At 55.8% G+C, this 18,199-nt stretch overlaps 1 protein-coding gene across 2 annotated transcripts; it reads left to right on the forward strand.

The window, feature by feature from the left end:
• Nucleotides 1-319: 319 nt before the first annotated feature.
• On the forward strand, nt 320-17,879 carry CDC25A (cell division cycle 25A). 2 transcript variants are annotated; one of them, XM_036333677.1, is made up of 15 exons: nt 321-930; nt 1,688-1,758; nt 2,600-2,642; nt 3,745-3,781; nt 4,234-4,335; nt 6,098-6,208; nt 9,125-9,259; nt 9,617-9,691; nt 11,261-11,434; nt 12,996-13,094; nt 13,409-13,471; nt 13,563-13,661; nt 14,245-14,375; nt 15,897-16,008; nt 16,239-17,879. In XM_036333677.1, exons 1-15 carry the CDS (start codon nt 758-760, stop codon nt 16,377-16,379), a joined length of 1,566 nt encoding a protein of 521 aa, XP_036189570.1. In that variant the 5' UTR covers nt 321-757; the 3' UTR covers nt 16,380-17,879. The 2 variants fall into 2 exon arrangements, with proteins under 2 accessions (XP_036189571.1, XP_036189570.1); XM_036333678.1 differs by lacking the exon at nt 6,098-6,208 and having other exon boundaries at nt 320-930.
• The last annotated feature ends 320 nt before the right edge of the window (nt 17,880-18,199 follow it).

Consider the following 18,199-nt stretch of genomic DNA (forward strand, 5'->3'; position numbering starts at 1 on the left):
CGGGCCAAGAGCCGCCATCGCGTCCCGAACGCGCCTCGCAGGAGCTGCTGGGACTTTTCATTGACCTCCGAGCTCGCTCCCGTTCGGCTCCGCTCGGGTCCGCTCGGGTCCGCTCGGGTCTCCCCGAGGCCCCGCCCCTTTCGGCGAGCACGTGACCTCGCTGGTCCCGCGAGCGGCGTCCTCGGCCCCCTCTTCGTGGTTCGGCCCGGCTGCCAATCGGGAGCCAGGGGGCAGAGCTGCTCCCTGATTGGCGGGCTCCGTTTGGCGCCAACTAGGAAAGGGGGGCGGGGAGGGAGAGGGCGGGGCCTCGGGGCAGCTATTAGCGCGAAAGGGCGCTGCGCCGCGACAGTCCACGAGAGCGGAGGCCGGCGGCCGGTCGCTGCGGGTCCGGGCGGGCGAGGGGCTGAGAAGGACGCGAGGACGGGGTAGGCCCGGGCCGGGGCCGCTCGGCCGCGGCCGCTCTCCCTCCCCGACCCGCCGCGTTTGTTTGGATTTGACCTTCAAGAGGCCGCCTCCCGCCCGCGGGCCGCGCGGGGTGAGCGGGAAGCACCCGTGCGTGTGGGTGGCGCCTGCGGGGGCCGGACGCCCGTCCGCGCCGCTTCCTCCGCGGCCGCCGCGGCCCGGACCGCGGGGTCGTGTTTGTGTTTGAGCCGCGGGCACCGGCGGCGGGGCGCGCGGCGCAGGCCAGTGCCGGCGGGGCGGACGGGCGCCGCGGAGGCAGAGGGAGCCGGCGTCCCCCCGGCGGCCGGGCGCGGCCATGGAACTGGGCCCGGAGCCCCCGCACCGCCGCCGCCTGCTCTTCGCCTGCAGCCCCCCGCCCGCGCCGCCGCCCGTCGTGAAGGCCCTCTTCGGCGGCGAGCCGGCCGCCGGCGGCCTGTCGCCCGTCACCGCCCTGGCGGCCACCATGGACCAGCTGCAGGGCCTGGGCAGGTACGGGGGCGGCGGGGCCCCGCAGGCCTCTGGCCTCGCCGGCGGCGCTCGGGGTGGTCGGGCGGGGGCCCGCCGTGTGCACCCTCCCCCAGGCGGGATATGGGGCGGGGGAGGCCGCTCGGACCCTCGGGGCCGCCGGCAGCCCGGAGCCGGGCCCGGAAGGGTGTGGGGGGCCCGGCCCCCGACTTCACCGCCCTTGCCCTGCGGGTTGCGGGTTGCCCTGCCCTGCCCGCTTCTGTCCTGGCCCCAGGAGGCTGTTTGGGGGCCCCCCTTCCCGGGGGTAAAGGCGAGCCGGCCCCGGGGCCCCGCTTGCACCTGGGGCCACACCATCTTGCAGCATCCTCGTTCCTGTGAGCTTCGTTCCTCTCCACAAAGGAGCGCGGCGTTTCGTCGGGGTTTTGTGCGACACCTGGGCCCTGCTCCCCGCACGTTCCCGATGTCCCCCCGCGTGGTGCCCAGAACCCAGAGCCGGGCCTTTCACTCCGCTTCCCGGCTTCCCGGCCGCAGAGTTCTCTGGGCTTCTCGGAGCAAAAAACAACGTTTAAAAAAGCCGTGCATTTCCTGTTGGTGTTTCCTGGCTGCTCCCAGCTCCCACTTCCGGAAACACGCCGGCATCCACCCTGGTCCTGCCCTGCGCCCACCCCGCGTCCTTTCTGCCCCATGCGCGTGCCGGGGTGTGGGGCTGCTCAGCGCCCACGCTGCCCCTGGAAGGGACCCGTAGCCATGGCCCAGAAACACGGTTCTCTCTCGGTTTCAGTGTGGGCGAGCAGCCGCCCGAGGCGAAGAACAGTCTTCAGAGAATGGGCTCCTCCGAGTCAACAGATTCAGGTACTCGGTCCTCGCCATTCGTTCATCCTGTGCCCGCCCGTGTGTGGGGAGCAGGCAGTGGAACCTGCGCTTTCCCGGGAGACTGCCTGGCAGCGTGGGGAGGGAGAGCATCCGCCAGGCGCTGGCCCCGCTGCCTGGCAGGTCACCTGGGTGCCATCCACCTGTCCGTGCCTTCAGTGCTTGCTTCCCCCTGGCCGGGATCCGACCCAGCACCCAACGGGTGCATAGAGAAGTGGGGCAACAAACTGCTCTCCCGCTCTCTAAAGTCGATACATAATCAATACATCCGCACCCAAGGATACACTAGAGAGATGAAAGGTGTGCTAGGCAGGCTGCTGACGGGCAGTGCTGGGCAGGGGTTCCACCTGCCGCCTCTGGGGAGATGGGCACCTCCCTTGGTGTTAATTTGTCGAAGGCAGTAATGTCTGACTTTGTCATATGACATCGTGTATTTCCCAAACCCCCGAGTTACGCATACTGATCTGGCAAAGATAAGATATTTGAAATCAAAACCATGCTAGGCCACTGGTGCTGGGCCATCCTCTCCAGGGGTTGGAGCTCAGTAACCACGAAGTGATGAGAAGGTTTGGGTTAATGCACTCCCTCCCCACATCCCGTCTTCCTTGGTGGCATTTGCAGATAGGCCAGGGGGATTAGTAGATACACCATGAAAATAGGAAGTTTCTGACAATCATATAAAGACTTTATTTTTGGCATAAAGTCCAGGCCAGCTTTGTGGACTGGCCTAAAGAAACGGTACTAGGGAGTCGTACTTATTTTAATGACAGAGTGGTGTTTCGTGTGCTCTTTCCTAAAAGATATATTTTTTTATTTCCCACAGGTTTCTGTCTGGATTCTCCTGGGCCCTTGGACAGTAAAGAAAAGTATGTATTCACATGTTTGTGCTTAGAAAAAACTTCTCTGAAGTTGCTGATGAAATTGGTCATGCTCTGGATTTAGCTGTCCCTAGTAAGACTCCTGGGTCCTATAAACAGTCCGCTATCTTACCATTATTATTACTACTGTTATTTTTTAAATCCTCACCCAGTGCCTGGCAGAGTAGCTCAGCTGGTTAGAGCATTTTCCCGATACACCAAGGTTGCTGGGTTCAATCCCGGGTCCTGGTGAAGCAGCCAATGAATGCATAAGTAAGTGGAACAACAAGTCGCTCTCTCTCTAAAATAAGTAAATTAATAGTCAATAAACCGTCCCCCAAGGATATGTCCATGGAGCGGGAAGGAGGGGAAGAGAAAGAAACGGATGTGAAAGAGAAACATCTGTCGGTTGCTTCCTGTATGTGCCCCAATCCAGCCCACAGCCTAGGTATGTGCCCTGACCGGGAATCCAACCTTTGACCTTTCTGGTGTATGGGACAACGCTCTAACCGAGCCACCCGGCCAGGACAAGTCTGATACTGTATTTCTTATTAATTTTTTTTTTTACTGACTTCAGAGAGGAAGGAAGAGAGAGCGAGATAGAAACATCAGTGATGAGAGAGAACCATTGACCGACGGCCTCCTGCATGCCCCACACTGGAGATCGAGCCCGAAACCTGGGCATGTGCCTTTGATCAGAATCGAACCCAGGACCCTTCAGTCTGCAGTCCGAAGCTCTATCTACTGAGCCAAACCAGCTAGGGCAACAGTCTGATACCTTAGAGAGAATGAGTTGTTTGTGTCAGCAGTTTTCAGAACTTCCTTTATTTTAGCTGTAATTTGGTATTTTATTTGAGTCTCATCCAGGCCTTGCCCTATCCTCTGGCATCATAGCCTTAAGAGCATGTGTGTATGTTAAGAAGTGACCTTGGGCCTGCTTTTTTAACCTTGAAGCCCAGTGTTGGGTGCTTGTGAAAACAGGACAGCTTCAGAAATCTGTTCTTCCAATCTGCCTAAAGGGGGAATGTTGGACTACCCCTCGAGCTAGTTAGGACACTGTTGTCTACTGATATGCCTGCCTCTCATGATTTGCCTCCCGGTTTCATTGCAGCCGTGAAAATCCCATGAGAAGAATAAATTCCCTGCCCGTAAGTCAGTTCTTTAGTATATTTCGAACTAATACCTGTTTTCTCCCCCCTAGCTGCCTGTGTGATTGTAATAGCAGACATGAATTTAGACAGCGAAGGCTGCTTTTCCCTAGTTTCAAAAGCATTTAAACATTCCTGAAAGCAACTTCAAATCTGCCTTTTCCCCACCTCCTCTAATTCCCAGAGCTTTATCCACTGGGAGGGGCGCCTTTTGTGTGAATGATGTTGGGAAGGGGTGACTTATCAATCCTAAATCCCTGCTGAGAGCCCTGTAGGCCTTTAGGGAGTAAATGAAAGCCAGGTATCGGGAACTCGGGTTCTGGCCTGGTGGGGCCCCGGCCACATGGCTGCAGTGAGAGGGCGGGCACCCGTGCATCTCTTTTTTTCTTGTGAGAACTGAGTTGCCGCTGCATTTTCACTCGTGCACCTTACCTCCTCTCTCACTTTGGCAGCTGAAGCTTCTGGGATGTAGTCCCGCTCTGAAGAGGAGCCACTCCGATTCCATGGACCGGGATGTCTTTCAGCTGATGGACCAGGAGGAGAATAAGGAAAACGTGAGTGTTGCTCCATGTACCACCCTGAGCAGGAGAGGCCCCAGGCCAGTGGCTTAGGGACGTGGCTGGGCTGCTTTCGGGGAGCAGACACTTGACCAAAGTCACGGTGGGCTTGGGAGGCAGGCACGTGGGTTTGAATCCTGCTGCTGCTGAGCTCCGTGCCCTTGGCGGGCTTCTTTAGGTTTGGTTTTCTTTGTGAGCAGGAAATGCAGTGTCCTGTAGGGGATGTGGGCATTCAGTGAGATGACACAGAAGGCGTTTCAGTGGTTCAGGAACGCAGGCGTGCCTGCCGGGAGCTCCTAGAAGAGTTGATATATCCGCGAAGAGCTTGTCCGGGAGGGTCGGCCCAGGACTCCCTCTCCTCCGTGTGCGCTGGCCTTGGCATGGCTGTAGGCAGCCTAGGCCTTAGGACACGTGCTTGACCGCATGTGGGAGAACAGAGCGGCCAGTCCCAGGGAATTTCGGTCACTGGACCGGCAGCTGAGAGGCTGAGCTGTGGTTGCCACGCAGAAGCCAGCCCTCTCGCTGTGTTTCCACAGCTCTTCTCCGCTCTCCAGTCCCCGCTAGGGTGCCCGTTCCTCACCCTTAGAGCCTCACAGGCTAAGTGTGAAACCTCCTGCTTCCGTGAGCTGTCCCATGGGAGAGCTGGGAAGAGAAGGAGTGCCTGCCTCCAGTGCCTGCCAGGCTGCAGCCTCAGGGGAGTGGCTTTCCACCTGCACGTGCAGACCTGGACCAGGCCTGGTGTCCGGTGCCCTCTCCCTCCCAGCCTCGGCTTCTCCCAGGGTGGCCTGCTCGGGGCTTTGTTCTAGAAGGGAAGCCGCAGAGGTTCAAGTCGTCCTGCCTGGCTGTGAAGCCAGATTTCAGGCACATCGTAGCCTGTCAGGCTTCGTCCAGTCGCTTGGGGACGAGTGGGTTGTGGTTGATGGCTAAAGAGCTGATGCAAAAGCAGCACGTGGTCCCGTGCTGGCCCAGGAGGCCTCGGGTCTGAGCTGTCGCGGTTCTGAGCGCAGGAGCCGGCTCTGAGGTGGGCGATTCGGAAGGGGTATGGGTGCTGTAGACCTGGAGGGAAAGCAGCCGTGCAGTGTGTGTCCTACCGCTGCTCACTCCGTCGCTCAGCCTGTGTGAGGTTTGTCCCGCTTGGTTTCCCCCAGGGCTTTTAGTGTGGAATACAGTGATCTTATTTTTAAATGTGTTCTTACTGATTTTAGAGAGGGAGAGAAACATGGGTCAGCTGTCCTCTGCGTGCCCCCTACTGGGGATCAGGCCCCCACCCGGGCATGTGCCCCAACCGGGAATTGATGCTCACCCAACTGAGCCACTCTGTCCGGGGCTGGGGTACGGTCTTCTTACGCAGGGAAGAAATGACCGTGGGAGGAAGAAGGTGGGGAACACAAAGCTCCAACAAATGCACCGGGAGAAGCATTGCTCCCATCTGCAGGCATGTTAACTTGGCTTTAGATTTTAAAATTGTTGGCTTAGCTTATAACTCAGTGTTTTGTGGACTTGGCAGTGAAGTGCTTGCTAGGGAGGTCAGCCAGGTGAGAAACATGCTGTATTAGAAGTCAGCTGTTGACAGCCTTCGCAATTGGTAGTTACACAGACCCGGTGTTGGCGTTAGATCAGAAGTGTGCACATCCTTAGTTCGGAGGCATTTACAAAAGTGACCCGTGCCCCGCCCTGTCCGTCTCACCCGAGTTCCAGCGGAGGCCCTGGAGCTGGTGCCATCGACCGTGGCAGATGTCTCGACTGTACTGTCTTGCAGGAGGCCTTTGAGTTTAAGAAGCCAGTAAGACCCGCGTCTCGTGGCTGCCTGCGACGTGAGGAGGGTGGAGATCTCTTCACCCAGAGGCAGAGCTCTGCTCCAGCCCGGATGGTACGTGCTCTGGCTCATAGGGAAGTTTCTGGCGGGAAGAGAATTCACGCTCCTTTAACCTGGAATGGAAGACACCCAGTAGCTCTTGATGTCTTTACTTTGACCCTGTCTTTTGAAACTAGTTGGTCACATTTTTTGGTGTTTTTGCTGTGTCTGGAGAGGAGACAGGCAGAAGCTGAGTGAGAGATGGTCTGTTTGAAATATTGGACTCGAGCAAAGAATATTTGACCTGGTTTGTTCTGGGAAGACAGTCTGCAGGCTTCCTGGTTGTTCTCTGTGGCGGGATTACGTGTCTCACGTAAAACTTGCTCTTTCCTAGTGCGTCCTGGGAGCTAAGAGGTACTGGGTGCTGTTTGGAGGGAAGACCTTAGCCTCCTGCAAAGGCGGCTTAGTAAGAAGTGTGGATTTCAGGGAACCACTGCCTCTGGGCTGCTGGCAGTAAGTGGGGCACTCATTTGCCAGGCAGACTGTCATCGCTTCCGGAGTTTTCTCCTGGTGGTCTGACCGCTGTGGACGAGAGAGGCCCAACTTGGATAAAATGATCACGTTTGGTTTCCAGGTTTTGCTGGGAACATGCATCTGAAAATACAACTCTCCAGACTGGCTTGGGGTCTAAGGAATGTGTTCAGCCAGTATTGCTATGTCTGGCATTAGCACAAAGCATTTTTTAAAAATGTTTTTATTGATTTGAGAAAGAGGAAGGGGAAGGAGAGAGAGAAACATTGCTGCCTCCTTCACACCCCTTACTGGGGATCGAGCCCACAACCCGGACATGTGCCCTGACCAGGAATCGAACTGGTGATCTCTCAACTGTGCCAGGACAGCGCAGAGCACTTTTATGTTTTGTTTGTTTTTTCAAATTATAAGAGGAAGTTTACTTGAAAGTTACAGAGGTGGTAGAAGTGAGCCAGTTGGGCTGTGGAGGCTCAGGAAACAAGTTACAGAATCGAAGGGCCCCTGGAGCTTAGGTGAGAGAAAGGGAAAGTGCCTGGGGGCTGAGGGGAGGGACAGGCAGGAACACCTGCTGGGGGGGAAGGGGCTGTTTCCTTACCTTTCATCTCAAGTCTGCAAAGTAGCTGCACCTGCCGTGTCACACACTGGGGGAGTGTGGTCAGGGCGCTTAGGTGATTTGCCAAGGGACACGGTAACCCTCTGAGAGCTGGGCATCCAAACTGCAGACACGCCTCGTGTGCGCGCTCGAAGCCAGCATTTCCTATGATCCCCTGGCTGCCCCTCACTGCAGCCGCTGCGGGGTCAGCAGAAGGAAAGGCAGAGCCAATGTCAGGTGTTTCCTTTGTGTCCTTTTGGTCTGCAGCACCTCTTGCCTCAGTGGTGTGGGAGCCATGGAGGAAGCGTGCTCGGTCCGGAGACCTGTGTGTCATTTTCTGTGGCACATCTGCACCTGGGGAGTCAAGAACTCGGTCGCAGAAACGGGTGCCATGCCCCAGTGTGAGCATCACGGGGGGGTCCTGCTGGGTGAGGCACTGCCCTGTGCCCGGGGTGCTCAGGTGCACCGGGGAGGACCAGAACGCCCAGAACAGCAGGCTGCTGCAGAGGGCGCTGGGAGTGATCTGCCCGGCCACTGAGGGTCCTGGGCTCATGCCCCCGGGGGATGTGGATATTAACCCTTTGAGCGCCAGCCAATATCCTAGGAACGATGCTAAAATTGCCAAGGCATTTTTGCTGATTTTACAGCAGTTTAGGAAAAAAATTATGAATCACAAGTAAATGAAGTTACATATTCAAAAACTTAAGGAAACCTTTACTACATTGACATATTTAGCGATATCATCATCACTAATAAAAGCAGACTTAGAACTGGACGCCATTTCGAAGCTTTGATAGCGCTCCCGGCACTTTTGTCGAAAGACAGGAGGAGCGCGATTGCGCTCTCCAGCACCCAAGGGGTTAAAGATACTTGTAGGGCTGATGTGGGACCACCTTGTTCCTGTGGAGGAAAAATGTGTCTGACCTTTTCCCCTGGCTTTGGAAAGCACGTAGAAAAGAAGCAGTAAAGTGTCCGCAATGCTTGTATCCGCGTCGGTGGGTCACGAGCGGTTTAGATTTCCTGTATCAAATACGTAGGGTTCCTGATGAGACCCCGTTTTCACTCCAAGAGTGATCTCTTTCCTAGGGAGGGTGGGGTGGGGAGAAAGCTTGGGCTTTGGAGTCAAAACGAGTGAGCTCCGTGATCCTTAACCTGCATAGGCATTGCTCTTCTGGTTTGTTGACAGGAAAGGGTTACCCGTCGTGTGTTGGGAGACGGAAATGGGAACATGCATGTAGAGATTATATTACTTTCCTCTCGTATCTGGAGTTACTCACATAAGCATTCTCTGGGCCATTTTGTGGTCTTCATGAGACTTGCACCTTCTCGCCCTTCCTCATTTTGTCAGATTGTCATATTGTCACAGCCCTCACGGGGGTCTGTGTTCACTAATCACCGTCCGCTGATAAGCCTTGTCTTTCCCAAAAGGCTAACCCCGGGTGCTGCTGCCGGGGCAATTGTTCTGGGAAGGGTTCTTTGTGAAGGCTACTTGGCCTCGCTCTGTTAGCACTGTGTGTGGACATCGAATCATTATTTTTATTTTTAAAAATATTTTATTGGTTTCAGAGAAGAAGAGAGAGAGACAGAAACATCAGTGATGAGAGAGAGTCATTGGTCGGCTGTCTCCTGCACACCCCCTACTAGGGATCGAACCCGCGACCCTTCAGTCCACAGGCTGATGCTCTATCCACTGAGCCACACCAGCTAGGCGACATCAAATTTATAACCTGGTGTTCATATTCCTTTGATTAGTAGGGCTAAAATTTTACTTAAAACAAATATACTGTGTTTTCCTCATAAGAACTGATGACCCATCCGAGGAGATCAGAGCTGGTCGTTTATTAACAGGCATGAATTCTGTCTCGTAGCTTTCCTCCAACGAAAGAGAGAACAGCGAGCCAGGGAACCTCATTCCACTCTTCATGCCCCAGTCACCCGTGGCTGCCACTCTGTCTGATGAAGATGATGGCTTCATGGACCTTCTTGATGGAGAGAATCTGAAGGTGCTGTGTGTGTGTTTCCCTGTCCGGCCCACTAACGACCCCGGGAGAACTCGTGAATAAGTACGGGGGGAAGGCACAGCGGTTCCCGGGGCTTGATTGAGCTGGTGTTTTGCTTTATTTGGTGAGAATTTGAAATGTCCTTCTAGATGAAATTCCGTACCTCCTGTATGGATAGGGGGTGCTGTGTGCAGATGACTGAACTCTAAAATGTGATCCTCTTCTCGCTGTAAAATGTCGGGGAGTGGGGGAAGGAACATTAGGTGATGCCCACCCAGGCCTCTCTGGTATTTGGGCAAAGCCACACCAGCATTGAAACCCATGCTCATCTCTGCGGACCTTGTCACACGTTCTCTCCAGAATGATGACGAGACCTCGTCCTGCATGGCCAGCCTCTGGACGGCCCCCCTGGTCATGAGAAGAGCTGCACACGTGGTGAGTGGCCCTGTGGGTCTGCGGGTCCCAAGCCTCTGGGCCTCTGACTGGACCAGCGTGAACAGGAAGTGAGCCCTTTGCTCACGTCACCACAGGGACCAAACTCTGCTCCGTTTGAGATTCTGTTCTGGGGCCCTGGACCTTGACTGCCACTAGTATTTCTTGTGTTAACGGCACAGCCTTTTCTTTCCCTTCAAGGTTTTTGTCCTCGTTAACGTGTGAGGCCGTCTCAGTAATGTATATGCTTGCAGTTCTTGTTTTTGTAATTTCTAGTTCATCCCAGCCATTCTTGGTCAGCGAATACCCTTTCCGTACAGCTCTGACCTGTGGACTCCGGTTTAAGATCACTGGGTGATATCTGGGAAATACCTGCTCAATCGGATTTAAGAAATAGTTGTGCTTAAACGGCGTAAGACGGTATTGGCTTAGATTTAAGTGAAAGCTTTCTGAGTGAGTAACTTGTCGGCAGCAAGAATAGAAAGACTCCAGCACAGGCTCCGCCCATACCCACCCACCCAGCCGTGAGCCGCAGCCACAGCTCCTCCCCGGAGCGCCCTGGCCCAGCACAGAGACAGCGCGGCCGCCCTGTTTGATTCGGGTAGAGCGCACGTGCTGGACTGCCACGTGCTTTACTTGGCACAGAATGTGTAGAGACGAGAGCACGTGCGGAGAACAGCCAGGAGAAGAAGGAGACTCAGCCATGAGAGATGTGGTGGGCTGACTGGCGAAGGGTTGGGACAGAGGGCTTCACTGGGAGAGGAATGAGCCTTGTTCTTACTGCAGAACAAGAGCAGCTGGTGCTGGACCACAAGCCTTAGAGTTAGGAGCTGCCAGGGCAGTTCGTTTCGAGCAGGAGGATGAGCTCTAAGGCAGGAAGGCCAGAGGGTGCCTCACGTGTGGGGAAGGAGGCTGGCGGTCATCCAGGAAGGACTGCTGTAGAGGGCGACCAAGTAGCAGCTGAGGTTCCTCCCAGCAACAGTGATCGATGGCCCTGAGCACTAGGCTGTGGGTGCAGGTGGGAGTTGAGGAGTGGCGTTCACGGGCGGCGGCTATGGTTAACCTCAAAGGCAGCTTTCCCCCACGGGCACTCTCGGCTCTCAGGGTCGTTGCTGTCTCTGTCCCGGGGTCTCTTGGACCTTTTTTTTTTTTTTTAATCCTCATCCGAGGGAAGATAGGTTTCCATTGACTTAGAGAGTGGAAAGGAGGGAGGTGAGGGAGAAAGAGACATTGATGTGAGAGACACATCGATTGCTTGCCTCCCACACGTCCCAACCAGGGGCAGGCATCGTCCCAACCAGGGGCAGGCATCGTACCTGAGACCCCTGGTGTGTGGGCCAGTGCTCTAACCACTGAGCTGCCAGCCAGGGCTCCTGGACTTTGTGCCCAGGTTTTTCAACATTTGCACAAAAAAATCTGCCAAACACCTGGAACACGGTTTGTCTCTGCTTTGTGCTCAAAGTCTGTTTGACTTCTGTATTCCCCACCTGGAGGTGAGTTAGGACAGCTGTGGAGATGAGGGTGCTGAGAGCGTGGCCTGTGGATAATGGGGTTTTATATGTTTTCCCAAAGGGCAACCGATGCCAGCTGTTTGACTCCACTCCCACGGGCAGTCCCGCCCTGCGCTCAGTGCTGAAGAGACCTGACCGATCCCGAGAGCTGTCCCCCCCTGGAAACGCCAAGCGGAGGAAGAGCGCGCTCAGGGCCAGTGCCGGGGCGGCAGCCAGTCCCGAGGAGCCCCGGGAGGTGGGTGTGCAGGAAGAGCGGCTGTGTTTTCAGTTCTCACATCTCCACGGGCTCTCTTTGCTGAGCTCGCCTTCTGCTTCTCGTTTGCTGAAGTGTGTCTGGAATTGCCTCTTGGCACGTTGGATGGTGGTGGCTTTCGAGTCTTTCTCAGGCAATCCCAGCATCTGTCATGGTGTTGGCTTCCGTTGATTTTTCTGGTTCTTGGTCTGACAAGTGGTTTTTCAGTTGCATCTGTATATTTTGGGTTTTAGCAGGTCTCCTTTGACGGTGTGGGGAAGGTGGGGATTGAAGTTCAGGTTCCCCAACGCGGCCTCTGGGCCTGGTATGTGGGGTGGAGGAAGCCTCATTTTGCTGGGAGGAGTGGGATTTAGGCTCCCTCTGGCCTCCACTGACACCATCCCAGTGGAGTAGAGATTGGGCCACTTCGTTACAGCGAGGCAAAGGCACAGCTCTAAGCTGTTCATCCTCACCCGAGGATATTTTCCCACTGATTTTTAAAGAGATTGGAAGGGAGAGGGAGAGACAGAGTGAGAAATGTCAATGTGAGAGAGACACATCGATTGGTTGCCTCCCGCAGGCACCCTGACCGGGGCCAGGGATCGAGCCTGCCACTGAGGTATGTGCCCTTGACCGGAATCAAACCCAGGACTCTTCAGTCTGCGGGCCGACACTCTATCCCCTGAGTCGGACTGCCCCAGGCTCGCCCTTTGACCACCTGTCGTATCTTCGGACGAGTGGCCTGTCTTGGGAGAGTCATGGCTCTCGGCATTGAGGCCTCTGTTTCCTCCCTGAGCTAATGCCTTGGGAGCATGATGGTAGCCAGCTGGGAGCACTCCGTTTTTATCAGCTTGTTTATATATGTTGGTTTCATAGATTTCCTGGTTTTAAAGCTATTTTTCTTCCTGAAATGTCATGTTTGGCTTACTTCCAATTGCTCTGTTTATACATTTTCCCTGCATTGCACTGTCCTTATATCAGGTTTTGGTATTAAGCATTAGAAAATAAACTGGGAAAGTGCCCATATTTTCTGTAGCATGAAAGGTTTGAATAAATATCCGTCATCTTAAAAGGTTAGCTAGATCGCAGCCATGGAAACATCTAGGCCTGATGCCTTGTACTTTATAATCTACTCTAGGTGCCTAATACTTTATGAAACTGTTTTTTCTACTTAAAAGCGGAATTCTAGGTTAAAGGGCAAGAAGGTTTGTGAGACTTTGTGTTGTGTACATGTCAACAAATTGCCTTTGTTTTTTCAAATCTGGGTCTAAAGGTCTGTACGTTGCATTTGGTTGAGAGGCCTCTTATTTAGACCCAGCCTTACTTTTATTCCTGCCTGGGGGGAGGGGCAAGGAAAACAGTTTCAGGGAAATTCAGTTAGACGCTGAAAAAATAGACCTAGTTAGTGGGCCTTCTTTTCACTCAAGATTCAATCAAATATGAAAAATCTTCATTTGCTAAGTATAAACTAACATTTTAGTCTCCTTGTGACATGTTCCAGGTGAGTGTTCTCAAAAGTCCTGTTTAAAACCCCGTCCTCACTTCCCACCTTTGATTGTTACAGATTCTGTATCCGTCTCCAGCCTTGGCGTCTCCCCCAAAGGGGACCATCGAGAATATTCTGGATAACGACCCCAGAGACCTCATAGGGGACTTCTCCAAGGTGAGGGCGCCCTCTAGCTACGTGATGCAGGTGGATGGGTTACACACACGCACACCCTTGCCTTCCTCCCTCTCTGAGGTGGCTCCTGGGGTGTCCCCAAGGGGACAGTTTGAAATTTTTAAAAGTCTCTGTGGGACTGTAGACCTCAAGGGTGCTGATCAGAGAGTTTAAGTAGGAAGCCATTCTCCAACCCCAAGGCAGGCTCTCGGGGAACTGTATTTCTTATTATAAAGATAGAAATGCAGAAAAGCATAAATAAGCAGAAATCTATAGCCTCACTACAAATCTATATCAAAAGATTTCTTCTCTTTCAGGGTTATCTCTTCCACACAGTCGCTGGGAAGCACCAGGACCTAAAGTACATCTCTCCAGAAATTGTAAGTCATGCTTTGGACCCTGCCTCACGTGCACTGTGAACCTAGTTCTTCCAGCAGCCAATGCTGATCCTCCTGGCCTTTCTCTCCGCAGATGGCATCTGTCTTGAATGGCAAGTTTGCCAACCTCATTAAAGAGTTTGTTATCATTGACTGCCGGTACCCATACGAATATGAGGGCGGCCACATCAAGGTAAGGGTTCCCGAGGCTGGGGGTGAGCCCTGCTGTCGGAGGCATAAAGGGGCCTCGGCAGCATCTGTGACTGTTTGAAAGCGGGTGGGGACCCCTGGCTGCGTGTGAGCTCACAGGCTGGTTAGAACTGAGAGGCTGCTGCGGAAAGACACCTGCCTCCTGGGTGCCACAGGGCGTTCCTGGTCTGCACGGCTCGTCACCTCGTGCAGCAGATGCTCCCGTCACCCCACCGCATATCTGGACGGTGCCCACTGCTCTCCGAGCCAGGCCTGCAGACCCTGGGCCTGGCCCAGGGCTCAGTTAGGCCACCTGGTGGGAAGGGGTGTTGGGTCACACTTTCCCGGAAAGAAAGTAACTGCTTGTGCATTTCAATCTTTTAACCAATAAAATAGTGCTGACATGTGGTACGGGGTACTTTACAGACGCTGTTAGGCTTGTCACTGTCTGTAGCTTTTGAAAGTCCCAAGTCACAAACAGCACTCAGAGAGGGCGCACAGCCGCAGCATATTGAGGGGCCCGTGGAAGAGCCTGCGGGTGGCACCGTGGCTCCGGGGGGTGTGGCGCTGAGTCTGGTTTCCTGCAGGGCGCGGTGAACCTGCACATGGAGGACGAGGTGGAAGACTTCCTGCTCAAGAAGCCCATCTGCCCGGCCGACGGCAAGCGCGTCATCGTGGTGTTCCACTGCGAGTTCTCCTCCGAGCGGGGCCCGCGCATGTGAGTGGTGGCGCGTGCTCGCCCGCAGCCCCGGTGCCACCTGGTCACCCCAGGCCTTGACCGGCACCCTGGCGTGGGACTGTGGTTTTGTGAGAGCACAGATCCCTGTGTGGTGGTGTCCTCTGAAATTCTTCTCTGCTTAGCAACCACTGGATGACATGAGCAGCTTCCTCGCGTGGAGTGAGTGGGCTTGGCCTGGCGGGTCCAGGTGCAGGGGCTGGCGGGCTGCTGCCGTCCAGCTGCCTCTGCCGCCATTTCCCCCAGGGCCCTGACCTCTGCCGGCGCCCCACTCCTGAGAGTCCTTGCCACTGTCCGGTGTGGCTCACTGTTCAGCTTCCTCATGTGGAGTTCAGCTCCTGCCTTCCTGTGTCCCTGCTGTCCTTGGTTCTACCTGTGGGACTACTGTCCCCAGGTGACATCCTTCAGGTGCCCTGTGGTGGCTCTTGGTTCAAATGCCAGGAAAGTGTGACGTCCTCACTCGAGACTTGATGTGGTGCTTGGAACCCTTGTCCAGCCCATGCTTGCAGAGGAGGGCTGTGTGCTCTCACGCTACTGCGCATTGTGGAGGGGGAGGGGCGAAGTGCCCAAACACCCCCTCGTTAGCACAAACTCCCGCCGGGGCATTGGTGCCCGAGGCCCTGCTGTTACCAGAACATCTCTGTGCCCCGTAGGTGAGCGTGAGACTGCAGCGGAGCAGCGCCCCCTTAAGGCTGGACGTGATGTTCCGGCGCTCTACCAGCAGCCTCCGCACTCTCACTAACGTAGCAGGGCTGGTGCTGGGCGTGGCCAGAGGTGGTGATGCTGAGAAGCTGGGGGAGGGGCTAGACGGCTGCCCAGCCATCGTCCGTGTCCCTGCAGAGGACTGGGACGGGCCAGGTGCACAGAGGCAGTGAGGGGTGGCAGTGAGCAGGTCTGACGGGGCCTGCTGCAGGGGGTCCCGGTAGGAAGACATTAGACGACAAGTGCTGACAGGTGGTCGGAGAGGTGGCAGGGGGAGTGCAGCTCAACTAGGAGGTCAACTAGGGTCACCCACAGAGGTGGCGTCTGAGCAGACCTGGCCGGGCGCATCTCCGAGTGCGACTGCACTGCAGGTCCTGCTGTGCCCTCTCCCGGGTGCTGTCCAGGTGGGAGGCAGCAGTGGGCAGGACAGCCCTACCTTAAGGAGCCCGCATTTCAGAATAGTCAGGGGCCCGTCAGCATCCAATGTGTGAATGTGCCACGCTTAGGAAGTGCTTCTGGGGCAGCAGCGAGGGGGCCGCAGTGGCTGATGGGAGGGGGAGGGGGGTGAGGCGGAGGCCAGTGGCCGAGGCGGAGGCTGGGGTGCTAGGGCTGTTTCACTGGGAGGACGTTTGGGAAGATGTGTCTGCCTTCCAGTGCGAAGCTGGCACTGGCTGTGCACTCGGCTCCCACGCGGGGCCGGGGTCACGCTCAGCACTGAGTGCTGCGGCCCCGCCAGCTGTGCTGGACAGTGGGCTCCTGATTCTCTGCCGGGAGCGCTGACCTGTGCCTTCTCCTTTGCAGGTGCCGCTACGTGCGAGAGAGAGATCGGCTCAGCAACGAGTACCCCAGACTCCACTACCCTGAGCTGTACATCCTGAAGGGCGGGTACAAGGAGTTCTTCCTGAAATGCCAGGTGAGGGGCTCTCTGGGGAGCGTGGCTGCCCCTTGCCAGGCGGGACGGTGGGGTCTGCCTGGTGGTCACGGCTGTTTGGCCGGGTGTCTGGGAATTTGCCTGGTGCAAGCGGGGCCTCAGAACCCGCTGGCCAGGTCTGCACTGCTGCTCAGTCTCCCAGCACCAGGAGGGAGGAAGCAGGGTTAGGAGAGAGACAGGCGTGCCCTGACCTCACCCGCCTTGTCCCCTAGTCGCACTGTGAGCCCCCCAGCTACCGGCCCATGCACCACGAGGACTTTAAGGAGGACTTGAAGAAGTTTCGCACCAAAAGCCGGACCTGGGCCGGGGAGAAGAGCAAGAGGGAGATGTACAGCCGCCTCAAGAAGCTCTGAGGTGGCCGGCGCCTGCTCTGCCCCCACCCCCGCCCTCTTGGCTGCGTCTGGAGCAGGGCCTGGGTCTCCTCCGTGTGCCTTCCCGCCGCCCTCTGCGTCAGGACCGGCTCCCGAGGCTGTCGTGCCCGGTTCTGAGCACCACGTCAAGTCCAGTTCTGCCTCTTGGTCCCACAGCTGGAGGAGCCACTGGGGCCTTACTGGGCTCTTGACCCTCATGACGGGAGGGGAGGAGGGGGAGTGGAGAGAAGACCACGGAAGCGCTGCTGGCCAAACTCCAAAGACAGCCTGGGAAGGGGTGACGTAACCCATGTCTTAATTTATTCAACCTCATCAATCACTTTATTATTACTTTTAACTCCTGGAGACTTATTTAGCTGCTTCTTTAAGTCACAATACTGCCATTTTATCATCCCAAGACTACCTCTGCTTTTAATGAAGAAAAAAGAGGAGGAAGAAGAGGCAGCCATGAGAACTAGCTCTGTCGCCCAGGAGGCACTGCGGGCCTGGGCTGCTGCTATTTAAAGCCAAAGACTGAGCTACGGTGGGAGTGGGCACTGGACTCAGCCTTGGCGACAGGGCATAAGCTAACCTGCCGGACCTACCTCGAAGGCCACAGATCTGCTTGGGGGTGGCCCTGCCCTGGCCCCAGTTCCCGTGGCGTTGCCTGGTCTGGGAGTCGATCCGGAAAGCACTTCAGGCAGCCTCCAGCGGGCACCCCTGGCTCCTGTGGAACATGGTAGCGAAAGTATCCCAAAGTGGGGGGCAGGGGTGGGGGAGTGTATACTGAGTGTCTTCCTTCTGACACTCTGGTAGCTTTGAACTTTCTAAAAGAGTCATTTTATGAGTCAAGGAGAATCAAATCAGTGTTAGCTGGCCCACCCAAGGGGGGCAGCGGGCTGGGAGCCCCGGCATTGACGAGGGCGTGGGTGCTGGCGTGCGGTGACTGGAATGTTTCTCAGGCAGCATGGTGGGTTGGAAGGTAAAACCTCCGAGTTTATCATGTTTTCATTGAGGGGCAGGGAGCGATGGGCCACATCACCAGCTGCCTCCGCATCCAGCACCACGGAATAGGGTCCTCCAAGGAGCTCGCCCGTCCTCGGGGCTGTGCCGACTTGATGGATTCTGGACAGGCCGTTTGGCTCCTGCTGGCCCCACCCTCAGACGCCAGCCCCTCAGCACCTCTGCTCCCTCGGGGCGCAGCCAAGTTTCTACATGAGTCGGCCCCCCTTGCCTCGCTGCCTATTGGGGTGGGGAGGGAACCAGTGATGCTGGAGATGACTGGTGTGTTCATGGGTTTGAGTTGCATTTGACTATAAAACAATCTTGTTAGAAAAGTATGGGGCGCAGGAGGGGAGACATCCACTTGTTCTCTGATCTGTTCGTGGGGATTCTGTTGGCTGAGGGCCTGGAAGGAGGCGGGTGGCCCTCAGGTTGCAAGGTGTGGCCAGCACTGCTGACCAGCCATCACAGGCTCTAGAATAAAACCAATCTTGAACCCATGCTCTGCTTCATGTTTTTTCTGCCTAATTGATTCAAAGGAAACTGTTTCCCTAATTTAAGGTTCTGGGACTACCTGTGACTATAACCGGTGGCTGGGCAGCCACATTCATCAAGAAGCCACGGGGCTCTCCTGTGGCCTTTGGGGGTGGCCACAATGACCTCCATTATGCCCTGAGTCCAAGAAGAATCATTGAGATGGCATGGCCTGACGAAACAGGGTCAGCAGGAGCTGAGCCGCAGACGCTCCCTTACGAAACGGTTCATGTGGAGGAAGCAGCAGGCCACGGAGGGCCCCAAAGAAGAGTTCTCACCTTTTTATT

Source organism: Myotis myotis, unplaced genomic scaffold, assembly GCF_014108235.1.
Source record: "Myotis myotis isolate mMyoMyo1 unplaced genomic scaffold, mMyoMyo1.p scaffold_m19_p_13, whole genome shotgun sequence".
Lineage (NCBI taxonomy): Eukaryota > Metazoa > Chordata > Mammalia > Chiroptera > Vespertilionidae > Myotis > Myotis myotis.